The sequence below is a fragment of the Drosophila yakuba genome, chromosome 3L, assembly GCF_016746365.2.
Source record: "Drosophila yakuba strain Tai18E2 chromosome 3L, Prin_Dyak_Tai18E2_2.1, whole genome shotgun sequence".
Lineage (NCBI taxonomy): Eukaryota > Metazoa > Arthropoda > Insecta > Diptera > Drosophilidae > Drosophila > Drosophila yakuba.
The window spans coordinates 3,092,372-3,104,623 of NC_052529.2; the positions used below are offsets into that span (position 1 = coordinate 3,092,372).

General features: G+C 43.3%; 1 protein-coding gene across 1 annotated transcript in view; it reads right to left on the bottom strand.

The window, feature by feature from the left end:
* Positions 1–12,252, bottom strand: part of LOC6532648 (division abnormally delayed protein) — a 64,225-nt gene that overhangs the window by 4,293 nt on the left and 47,680 nt on the right. The window contains exons 2-4 of the mRNA XM_002093356.4: positions 9,901–10,044; positions 601–724; positions 29–502 (exon numbers count right to left, since the gene is read on the bottom strand). Of these exons, the coding sequence (XP_002093392.1) occupies positions 29–502; positions 601–724; positions 9,901–10,044 (742 nt within the window). The remainder of the gene's footprint in view (positions 1–28; positions 503–600; positions 725–9,900; positions 10,045–12,252) is intronic.

A 12,252-nucleotide genomic window follows, 5' to 3' on the forward strand; every position in this document is an offset into this window, starting at 1 on the left:
TCTAAAGAAATTCCGTATTTCCACTTACCGCATCACGTTCTTGCAGTAGCCGTAGCACAACTTCGTTTCGCTCCTGCCACTCGAGTGGTGTCCATTGCAGTTGGGGCAGTAGTGCATCTTGAGGAGATGCAGCTTGCACGTGTCCGTCAGTTGCTCGCCATAAAGGGCATCCGCCTCGCTGAGGACCTCGGCTGCCTGGAGCAGGGCGTTCATGAAGACATTGGACATGTGGACACTCTTGCCCAGGCTAGACTGCACTTGCTGCGGAATATCCCCAAATGGATGCATCTCGTCGAAGTTGTGCTGCAGACAGTTGACATAGTCCTCGTGCAGGTCACCCAGATTGTTCTTGGACAGATGGACCATCTGGTGGTAGGCCACCGGGAATAACTGAACAAAGAATCGCTTCACTGCCTCCTCCAAGTTGCTCTGCACACTGCCGATTCCTCGCCTGCCCAGCTGGCCATTGCTGTTCGTATAGTTGGAGGTGTAAATCAGATGGCTAAAACGGAAATTACTCAGTTAGATTAAAAGTTCTGTACTTTAATTAATTAAATATTGCTAGTTGGTAGTTTTATGCGAGTAAATACGAGCACTTACTTCATGATTTCGGTGTACAGCTGATGGATCATCATCCGCGATGGAGGCACCATACGGGTATAAACCTTCGAGAAGAGCGAGTGGGTCATGTTCTCCGAAATCTGCGCCAATTCCACGACGTGACCTGCCGCAATCAAATCAGAGAGAGAAGGCATCCATGAATGTGTTGTTATGGTTATTGTTATTCCTAGCGAAATTTAATCACTTTGCCGCTAAAGTTTCCCCTGCTGGGATTTACTGGCAACTTCTGCCCTAATGGACGACTGCCTGGCACTGGAGAGAAGAATTGTTGCCATTGCTCTTTATTTCTGGACCGGAGTAAGCTTTTAGTTAATGAAATGCAATTTAATGTGGCTCTTATCCTAGCCAGGTAAAGTAAAATATGAATAAAGTTAGGAAAATAAATGCGGAAGTTCACTTTTATAAAGAGGTAACATTACTGGCAATGTTATGTTCAGAAAAGGGTAAAATATATACATTATTTTGAACTAAAACGTTTGTATACATTGTTCAGATATGTGTTTTATTAGAGCCCTCTTTTAATTACCACTTATCGACTCGACTTCTATCTATAATGTGTCAATCATTTGGCGAATCAGGCGGTGCAGGTTGTTAAGTTCTCTTTATACTCAGACACTAATCACAGAGCTCAGATTAAGAAAAACCAAATGTGACACAACGTTATCTGTCAAGGTGTCAGCGGCAGTTGTGCGAATTGATTTGGATACACAGATTGGCTATCGATACTCAGAGATACAAAAGGCAAGCTCGGATACACATATACACTTCTCTGGCAGCCTGTCATTAGCGCAGATTACAAATGGCCAAGGCCAGATATCGGTCTTTATATGTATATAGACGAGTGAGGGGGTTATCTGTTTAACATCGGGGGAAACTGTCAAATCGGCGTGTGATTTCTCACACACCGAAGCTTTGTGACCCGCCTTCTTTTTTGGCCCCTGACAAATTCTAAATTGCAATATGCTGTCTTGTATATCGTTTTCAAACGAAAGTGTCAATCTTTCTGTTAATTGGCAACAAAAGAATGGAGAGACCAGAACAACTGAATACACACATTTCGACAGGGCCAAAGTGTTTCCAGATTTGTTCTCTGATTTTCTTTTTTTCGGTTTTCTGTATGTGCTGTATGTTCTGCGGCTCATTTTGATTTCGATGTTGGAGCATTTCCGTTCTCAGCGTTTGAATAAGTCTTTGTGTTTGGTTGTCTGCCTGTCTGGTTGTCTGGTTTTTGGGCTTGGCTTGGAGTCGCTGCCTCGATGTGTCAGATTCTTGGGGTCTCGGCTCTGCATTTATCGGCTAATGGCCTTTGATGCGTCATCCCAGGCGAGCGGAGTTTACCCTTTTTAATTAGCAAAACTTACGAGTTTGGACTCCGATATTTGGGCAACCTAATCGTTCAGCAGAGGATCATCAATTTGGCGGGGTTTCACATTAAAATAGTTTTTGGGGTGACAGATCAAGGGTTGCTCTTAAAGATCACATAAAAATATTTACCCATATTCAAATTATAATATTAACTTTAAATACCCTTGAAAATTTCAGCTTGCCTATAACATTTTTATGAGTGCTTTAATGATTTATGGCTACTGATTTTATGTTTTTTATAGATATGGGAATTATTTCGCAGATTAATCCTATCCTATTTTCATTTCTATTTTAATTACTCGTTAAAGGAACTAAAATACCACTTAACATTAATTATGTGTTATATTTATTTATTTAAAGGTGTGTACGAGGGGACCATCTGCTGGCATCGCTAATCGCTCGGCAATTGCACAGGATGCGATAAACAATACCAGGCAATTGATTTAACGCGTTTGCGATACACAACAACCATAATAACGTCAGATAGCAGATAGATAGAGAGATGGATAGAGATTCACAGGGGGGATTCACACGGGGGGAAATGGGGATGGAATGGGGAGCTCACACATCCTGTCGCTAATCTCATTGACGTGGCACAGTTAAAATGGAGCGACGACTAGCGGAAACATTTAATTATTAACACGCCGCGTCGAACGTGTTGACGCGCTGGGATATACCAGTAAACGAGCATATATACTCGTATATTCTCACACTGGCGACATGGGGATCCCAGCTCGATTGGCTCATTAAATCGGCAAGGGTCGCGAGAAGGGGCTCCAAATGAGCCATTAATGGGAAGCTGGAGATGGAGCTGGAATTGCTAGAGAGGAAGTGCGGCTGCAGACGATGCAACAATTACATGATTGACATGCCCAAAATAGCTTCTATTGATTGCAAATGTATATCTATCTATTCATAGCTGCCTAGGCAATTTCCCTTATCCGGATTCCCAGACTCCTTGCGATGGATATTCGTTTGGCTGGCTGCTTGCAATGTGTAATTGCAATTTTAATGAACTCACTGCGAGCTCAATTGTCATGGGGGAAAATGCTGAAAGCAGCCAACGCTGCGTATGCTTGATATGTATTATTGCAGCTGCTTTTGTTGGCTTAATACGCTCAATTAGGTTTGGGACCCACAGAAACACAGTGCCGCCTCAAATGCTATGCATTTGTATCTTTGTATCGCATAAATTGTTAACTCAGCACTTCACCTGCGGGCACACACAAAACTTCATATATGCAATTTGCTGGACTTTTGCTGGTTTCTGCAACTAATTGCAATTTCTGTCCGGCTCTATCTCGCCATCTCTCTCTGTCATTGTGCCCTCTCACTCCCACACTTACACTTACACTTACACCTTTGACAATTAACCGAGGGAATTTTTATTGTGGCTGCCAGGAGTTTACCCGTATCTATGCTCGACCAGCAATCAAATCTAAAGCAGGCCAAATGGCTTTCCCAATGAAACATGAAAATTTCATTAAGCTCGGCCACTCTCTTCTATTTTTTATTCGCTTTTTTTTTTTTTTCGTTTTTGTGTGCTTTTTAAAGACCTTCCGGGTGGGAGGAAAATGGCAAAGGGATTCACGCTCGTCACACATGGAAAATCGCACTAATGGGCAAACAGACAATGAAATTGAATTAGACAACAAAGTGCGGCCAGTATAGTTCAGGTGGTAGGAGGTTCAGAAAAGAGGAAAGGGCCCAATGGAGCTCCTCGAAGACCAAGCCCGTGAGCAGACACTAAATATCCATTCTTATGAATGGGAAGTTTGGGATTTACACAGGGAGAAAAGTCAACAAAAGTAGGGTAACGTTAGGTAGTTTAGAAATAAACAACATTGAAAAGAAGACACAGCGTAAAAGTGATTTTATGAATTTCTCTTTTCACCAGTTAAAATCAATAAATATATAAACAAGTATAGATACGATATGAAATTTTTATAAAAAAGGCATACTATTTTTTCAAGTTGCAGTGTTTTGCTTAGCTATTCGCATGGAGTAAATATCGGAGAAGACTGCGACTTTGGCGTTCCTGGCTTCATTGCTTCATTAGAAGTCGGCGGCTGGCTGGCAGGAGCGAGATTAGCATGCCAAGTTCCAGGGAGCGACCGGTTTGGGATTCGCCTTCGGGAGCGGATGGGGCACTTCGATGGGGATTCGTGGCCCGGGGCAAGCCCCAAAAGTGTTGAGAAATGCGGGGGTGGAGGATTGGGGGCAGTGGCAGATGCGACCGCGGTCCAAAAGCTGTGTTGCTGTGTTTCCCACGCCTCGGCAAAAATATGCAGCACACACACTCAACGAAAGCGAGCACAGCCCACAGGTTTAGTTTTATTTTGCCCGCTTTTTCCCTGCCGCTTTTGTATTTTTTATATATATATATATATTCCTTTATTTAGGTTTTTTTTTATGTTTTTTTGTGGCCGAACTTCTTTGGCTCCTCGGGGCACTGGGAACATTGCTCGTTTGTTTATTTGTATTTTGTTTGTTGCCTGCGTTCCTGTGCGGATATTACAATTTTAGTATCTGCCGCATTTTTATTTGCATTTTATATGCATGTATTTTGCCCACTATCCCAACTGCGGTATCCGTTTGCCGTTGCCGTTGCTGTTGCTGTTGCCGCCTTATGAATGCCCCAGCAACTTTGTTAGTGCTCTTCATTTCTGCTCCACTCCACTCCACTTCATTTATATTTTTTTTTTTGCTTTTGGCATTCGGCGGCGGGCTTAGCTTTTTAGCCGCGTTTAGCTTCGTTTTTGAACTGTGGCAACTTTTTTCCCGGCCGGCCCTGAAGTCGCCTCCTTGGTCGTCTGTCCGTCTGGCGGGAGCAGTTCTCAGTTCTCTTGGCCTGGCCACCAGCAAACCAGCAAACCAGCAACCAGCAACCAGCAACCAGCAACCAGCAAACCGGCAATCGGGAGGAAGTGGATGGACACAGAAGATAGGCACAGTGGATAGGGCTTGCAGTTTATGACTTTAATCACTTCAATTGAAAACGTAGTTTATTTAAATACATATTTAATGTATTATGTATTCTATTATTTAAAACATATTATGCATTCTATTACTTAAAACAAATACCCATCACAGCTCATTATACAATACATCTACATCTCTTTATGCGACTATTTACTATCAGGGATTTATAAGTTGATAATAAAACTTCTTGCCAAATGTGTAGCTTTTAAGCTAGGTGCTGCAAAGTATCCTTCGAGATTCGCTCAAACCTTGAACACTGGTAGCCCCACTGCACCATCTGGTGACCCAAACCTTTGCAGCCCACTCCAAGCCAATCCAACCCAATCCAGCCCATTGTGCGTGGCAGTGGGCTTAAGTGCATGTATTGTAACTAGCTATCTGCAGGCGTGCCAACTTGGCACGCCCCTTCACCGAAGTACCCGACCATCCAGCAATCCAGCTAGCCAGCTATCCAAGCATCCAAGTAACCAAGAATCCAACCATCTAGCCATCCAGCTATCCAACTCGCCACTCCAACAGCTGTGAGCCCTGCGGCAATCTGCTCTTCGCAGGCGAACTCATCTTATCCCAACCCCATGGCATGGCCCCCATAGCATCCAATTGCATCCGATTCCAAACAGAGGGGCCTGGACCAAAGACCCTACACAATGTCAAAGTAATTGGATGACTTTTCATTGTTGGCGGCGAGCTGTGGAGTTGGAAAACTGGAGTTTTCCGAGCGTGGGTCGACCCTTTTTCGGCTTAGCTCCGCTCTGACATATTGAAATGCTTCAGAGCATATGCATCAATTGGCCAAAGGGGCATGGCAGTCATTTGATCTAACAAGAGTTGGGGTTGCAGTCCCCCAATACCAAAAGTGGAACCCCTGCTGAAGGCATCGAGTTGCCTGCCGTTTTTGGTGGCGCGTTAATTACAAGCGCGAGCTTTTAGCGTTTAATTTGCCAAGCAACTAATTATTGTAATTATATATGCACACAAATGGCGATATTGGAACGCAATTGCCAGACGAAATGGCATCGATGTTGTTTGTTTTTCGAGACGCTGCTAATTAATGAAACGAGTGGAAATTAAAGTTGCTTAGACAACAGCTCCATTAGTAATTCGGCATTTGCTTTGTCAAACATGCTAAAATTTAGAGAACTTCGCTGCCACATAAAATGACAACGGGTTTTTGTTCGGGGGCGTTTTCCTCAGCTCCACAAGCTGCAGGTGTTCGTTGGCTCTGAACTTCGGTTCCCTGTCGATTTCATTGAGGAATCGTAGCTGGAGTCCGAAGGTCGCAGCTTAAAAAAAAAGTTGAATATATCAACGAGAGATAAAAAAAAGAATGGCGAAGATCTGAACGAGTTTGAGCTAAAAATAACACTTTGGCGTTGTGCTGCTCGTAATTTAGTTAAATGTGTTTTAGTCAAGTGCCTGATTAGTCAGCTTAATAGCTTGTATAGAATATGTGGTAGAATTTGTGTTTATATACCAAATAAAGATATAAGAGAAAGAATAGCTTCCAAATCCAAAGCAATTCTCAATAAGTGATGAGAAATGCAGAGCTTTACCACTCACATACCAAAAACGGTGTCGCCTCAATCATACCAAAACCTAATGACAACAACAGCAGAGTTTTGGACCTGCCACTGCAACAACTTGCGGCAGAGTTAGTGGCAAACAAGCTCGCACAGCCCGCACTCTGTGACAAGACAAACAAAAGCAGGCTAACAAGCGATGGCGGCCAAAAAACCACTTTAGCCGTAAAGACAAGAAGGCAGCAGCCCAAAAGCCAGCAGCCAGCCAGGCAAAGCACGAGATATGGCCGAAAAGACTTAAGCCCGGCCCAAGTTGCGAAATTGGGTGGCAGGGATGGGATCTGGATGTGGATGTGGATGTGGAAAGTTGCAAGTTGCTAGCAGCTAGCTGCTAGTTGCAACTTATGAAAGTACACGCATTGCTGCTGCTGCCACAAAAATAAAGAAATAATTTTTGCAGTTCCCATTTTGTTTTCCTTTTTTTCCACACTGCTGTTTGTTTTTGTTTTGCTTAAAGGGGCAAAAGTTGTGCTGGCAGAGCAGTAAGTCAGCATTTGGAACTTTTATGCTGGCGCACGCCCCTGCCCACAAAAGGGGTGTCAAAAGGGGGGAAGGGGGTGGGGCCTTAAGGGGAGGAGGCTTAAGGGCCGGGGGGCCAGGTGACAGGAAGGGGAGTCAAGATGCTTTGCAGGCAAACGCATTAAGCGCGTGAGCAACACACCAAAACGACAATGACGTTAAACACTGAAGAAATTTAAGGGCAAGTTTATCTAGAAAAATTTAAGCTAAAAAGAAAATCAATTATGAAAAAAGCTATAGCATAATCTTACTTTTCTAATTCTTGCAATTTGGATATGGCAATAGTAATGACACAATTTTATTATATTATTGATAAGTTTCTTAATAGCTTTTTTCCATAATTAAATGAGCACTTCTACTATTTTTAACTATATTTTTTTTCAGTGCCGCAGCGACAGCGAAAGTAGCTGCCAAGATGACGATGATGGTGAGGATGATGATGATGATGATGATGACTACGATGGTGGAGACGGCCACGTAGTCGCAGTGAGTGCAATGGGAACGCAGTGCGTTGGAGGTTGACATGGGGAATTGGGGATCGGGCAGATCTGCGGATTGGGGTTGTTTGGGGGCCTGAGCAGCCATATAATTCGTAAGCTGCGAAACGTGTTTAAACACGCAAATACTTGCTTAAAAATAATACGCCGAACAAAAGCAGTCAGCAGCACAAAGCGAGATGGCAGGAGTTGCAACAATGGGCGCTGCAACGGAAGGGGCGTGGCACGGAGGCGGATGAGCTGTAAACGGAAGGAGAGGTTGGGGTTTCGGTATTCGAACAGGAAGGAAGGCTGTGGCTTGTATTGCATATGCCACAAGCTGTTGTAGCTGGCAAGTTTATGGTACAAAATAGAAATATGCATTTATTTCGCATGCCATAATATTTTATGCGTTAGAAGGGCAGAAGAAAGAGCAATAACAGCAGCGATTGCCAAGAAATGCATAAAGTTTTATAGTTGCGCTTTTTTTTTTTCGGGGGTCTGGTGCTTTGGGTTGTGCTGCTGCTTTCCACCCAATGGCAGAACATTACGCATACGCCGGGTGTGCTGCCAAGAAAGTAAATCAATTTTTATGGCCACTCTGCTGCAAGTGGAGGAAACGCGTGGCATCTCAACGACGCGCCGATAAGCACAAGAGTATGCCATTTGGGCCAGAAGTTTTTGGCCCAAACAAGTTCCTTGTTATCAGTAGCAGACAAGATAGCCATTAACTATCAGCAGTAAGAGGCCTTGATTTGCCAGTTATGTGTAGTATATATTTAATCAATTAGCCAACTGTTTCCATCCATCACATTTCGATTGTTTCATTTTTAAGCCGGCTCGTAAAGCAAATAAATTGCACTGTCTATTGGTTTTAAATAATTATAAATTGCTTTATTGCTCGATTGTTAGGCTAAATGACTTTGCCGACTGCATTCTAATTTTTTGCATGTTCTGTTTACCTAACAAAACGTGGAACCCATCGGTGTTTGCCTTGTGTGACATCATTGTGTGTTCTGGGTTCTCCAATGCAAATTGAATGCTAATTGTTAGCGGAATACTCTGCATTTCGAGTGTTTTGGAAGTGATTTTAGCCAGAAATCAAATAAAGAATAAGTCAGTTTCTGTCATTTTACAACCGATACTATATATCAGCATTGATTAATTTAATTTGCCATTTAAACATATGATTTGCTCAATTAGCCATTAAGAAATTAGTAATTTAATAACCAAGTGGCGTTGCCCTAACTCCAAATGAATTTAATGAGCATTTCGTTTGCAGCACTCATATTGCCGAAGGGAAGCCTCGAAACTTAATAACCCCCATACGAATGAATCAATGGGCTTGCATAAATTAAGCTGATGACAACACACGAAATGCAAACAAATTCGCCAAAATGTATTTATATATAAATTGTGAATCCGCATTCGGTATATGTATGTATGTACATATAATCCCCTATATTCGTGTGGGCATGTACGTATGTACAACGAGTGGGGCGTGTTTAAAGTCTTTTTGAATGCGCGCCCATTTCCAAGAACTGCGGACTCAGACTGGCGAGAACAACAATGAGGCAACAACATTCCCAGCAGCAGCAACAACAGCAGCAGCAGCAACAACAACATCCGCAGCAGCAGCAACAACAGTAACAACAGCTGCAGCAGCAGCACCCCAAAAACCTGCCTTAAAGTGAAGCGAGATTTACAGCATGTACGACAACAATTTGCAGGCATTGTGTGAAAGGGGCAGCTCCCTAAAAGGGGGCGTGCCAGCCCCAAAACGTGACCCAGACAAAGTTTGCGAAATTGTCTAAAAAGGGACAGCGGCCACAATAACAACAACAACAACTGGGACTACAACATTATTTAATGCTTTTTTAATTAGATGCAGTCCGAGCCGCGTTCGCTGCATTTTAAAACAGCTCGGTTATGGTTATGATTCCTTATATACAGCGATATACATACATATACTTTTATATCAGTTTATTATACAGTCGCTTTGATCTGCATACAAATTCAAATTACAAATCAATTTCGCATTTCGCATTTCGCATTTCGCGTTTCAAGTTTAATTTGGTTAGCGCACTTCGCAGATTGCGAGGCAAAAGCTGTTTTTATCCTCATAACTTTGTGCTGAGCCCGATGAATTTGCATATGATAAATTATTTATTGCCACGAAAATATACTTTTGGTCTAACGCCCGGCAAACTTTGCAGACTCTTTGCCCGCAGATTTGCATAGAAAGGCATTCTGCCTCTTTTCGATTTCACTCGACCATCCAATCCCCCCCCCCACTAATCCTTTCTACTGTCCCCCAAAAAAAGAGATTCATAGACTCCAAGATGGTTGTTACTCACTCTGGAACTGTTTGGCATTCGTCTCGAGGACTCCGCGCAGGCTGCTGGTGTGGTGATGAAGCAGTTGCTCGAACATTCCGGCGGCTTTGTCCCGCAGCTCCAGCTCCGTGGCATTATTGCAGCAGCTTCCGCCGCAAATGGCGCCTGGAAAATTGGGAAAATAAGAGGAGATTTTCATTATTATTAGGCAGTCAGAAAACCAGAGAGATTACAAGGGATTTTTATGCAAAAGATTGGTGTACTTCTATAGAAACTGGATGGCCCAGCCACTGCAATACAATTACTAACTCAGTGTGATATAAGATTTCCGCCATGTGTATTAATATCTTTGTTTATAAAATAAATTTTCCGTATCTTCATGCATTTAATTTACTGCCTGCTAGTAATAAAGCCCTCTTATCGATCAACTTAACTCATCTTCAGTTGCATCATTTTGAAACGCCTGCTGCGCCTGTATCATTTTCAGATTATCGCACAAATCAAATATTTACTCATGACTTTGCGGCTCACTGTGTGTGTCTGTGTGTGGGTTGTCTCGCTAAATTGTTTATGGCTTTAAAATGGCAGTGGGCGTGTTGGCCAGCTCGAATGCAACAGCAAAGTGGCCATAGTTTCCGATTGGCGGCGTGGGCACAGCAATTTACAATTTATAAATGCACAATCCAGAAGTAGGAACCAAGTTTGCCGGCTTGTTTCATGATGGGCGGTCGCGTTAATAACTTTTAAATGGCTCATAATTGCAATAGTGTTTTTTGTTTTTTTTTTGCTATTTATCTAACGTAGCAGTTTGCCCGTTGTGGCCCATAAGACTCGCAGCGGGCATTGATTGTGTTTCCAGCTGCCTCTAAAATACGAGCGCATTCCACTAATGACAATGGATAAGGGGGAAAGTGGGCTAAAACGATTTTCAGCTTACTAATCGCTGTGGCCCAGAAAATGCCGTCTAATGAAAGAAACAGAAAAAGAGCGAAAACACAACCGCACAAGCTAGGACAATAAATATGTGGACAAAAGACCGTTGATTGCCAGGGCTTATTGAAAGGAAATTGTTTTCCGCTCGGAAAGTATCTTTAAGATACTTTTTCACTTGTAAACTCCCTGCAGCAAATGCATGTGTGTTAATGAGGGGAATCCCCCGCCGTGGCTGCAGTCATAAATTAGCGGGGAAACAAATCGTGTGACAGACTTTTTATGACAACTGCAATGACAACAACAGATACGACTTTTATGGATATCTGCACCCCCCTTCCCTGCATTCGTCTTTGTAGTTTATAATTTAAATTAATGGCTTTTACACAATGTTCGAAGCGTTTACAATCGCTCATATGCATATCGCTGAGTGCCCCAGATGTTGGCGAACTGAATGAATGCGAGAAAAGCCAAAAGTGCAGATGCAGTCAGCGTCTATTTCGGGTTAACTAATGGCGAACATCGATGACTGCAGTTAATCGCTGGGGCCATGACACGCTTTTCCCGCCTGGAAAATGAAATGGAAAACGACAACAGACTTGGCGCAAAGCCCTCACCCCTGAATGATATCCATATCCCCTCGAAGTGACCTGCTGCCAGTCAATCAAAACTCGACAGAGACAAAACCCAAACAGATTTTAGTTATGTGCCATCGATTTGCGAGCTGTTTGTGTTTCTCGAGGGGCTGAAAAGGATTTGGCTTTCCTATTTCTTGCGCTTGCATTGTATAAGTTATCGATTAGGGGCCGTGTCCTCCAGGCTCCTTTGCCAATGATGTGTTTATGCGTTTTTGCCACTGCCATTCGGCCATAAATCGGTCCAGAGCAGAATGCCAAGCGGGAGCACCACTTCCCGCATGGCAGTTGGCCAGAAACCCAGGCGTCACTCAGCCAGCGAGTCACTCTGTCTGGGGGAAAGACACAAGAAAAAAAAAGGGCACAAATGTGGGGGAAAAAGGAAAGGAAAAAGGAGGAAAAGCGAAGGAAAAGCGAAAAAGGGAAGCCAGTGCAAGTTAAACCTGCACTGGGAATGTCGGAATTCTTCGCTTTCAAACGTTTAGCTTCCACCTCTTTTCTGTGGCTCAAGAGCTCAAAACTCGAGCAGCAGAAATTCAATTCAATTGCTGCAACGTGCATGCACACACACACAAGCGCACTGGCAGGACCTGCATGCATGCATACACATACATACACATATATCATGCCGTGGCCCAGAAAAGTATGCTATGGCAAAATGTTTCTGGCAACGAACGGCCAAATTGCAAAAGGAACGTGAAGGGAGGCCCAAAAGCGGAGACGGCTAAAGTGGAGAGCTGGGATGCTTCGAAAATAGAGAGATGCAGCTGCACTGTGCGAAAATGTGTCACCTAAATAATAAATATCA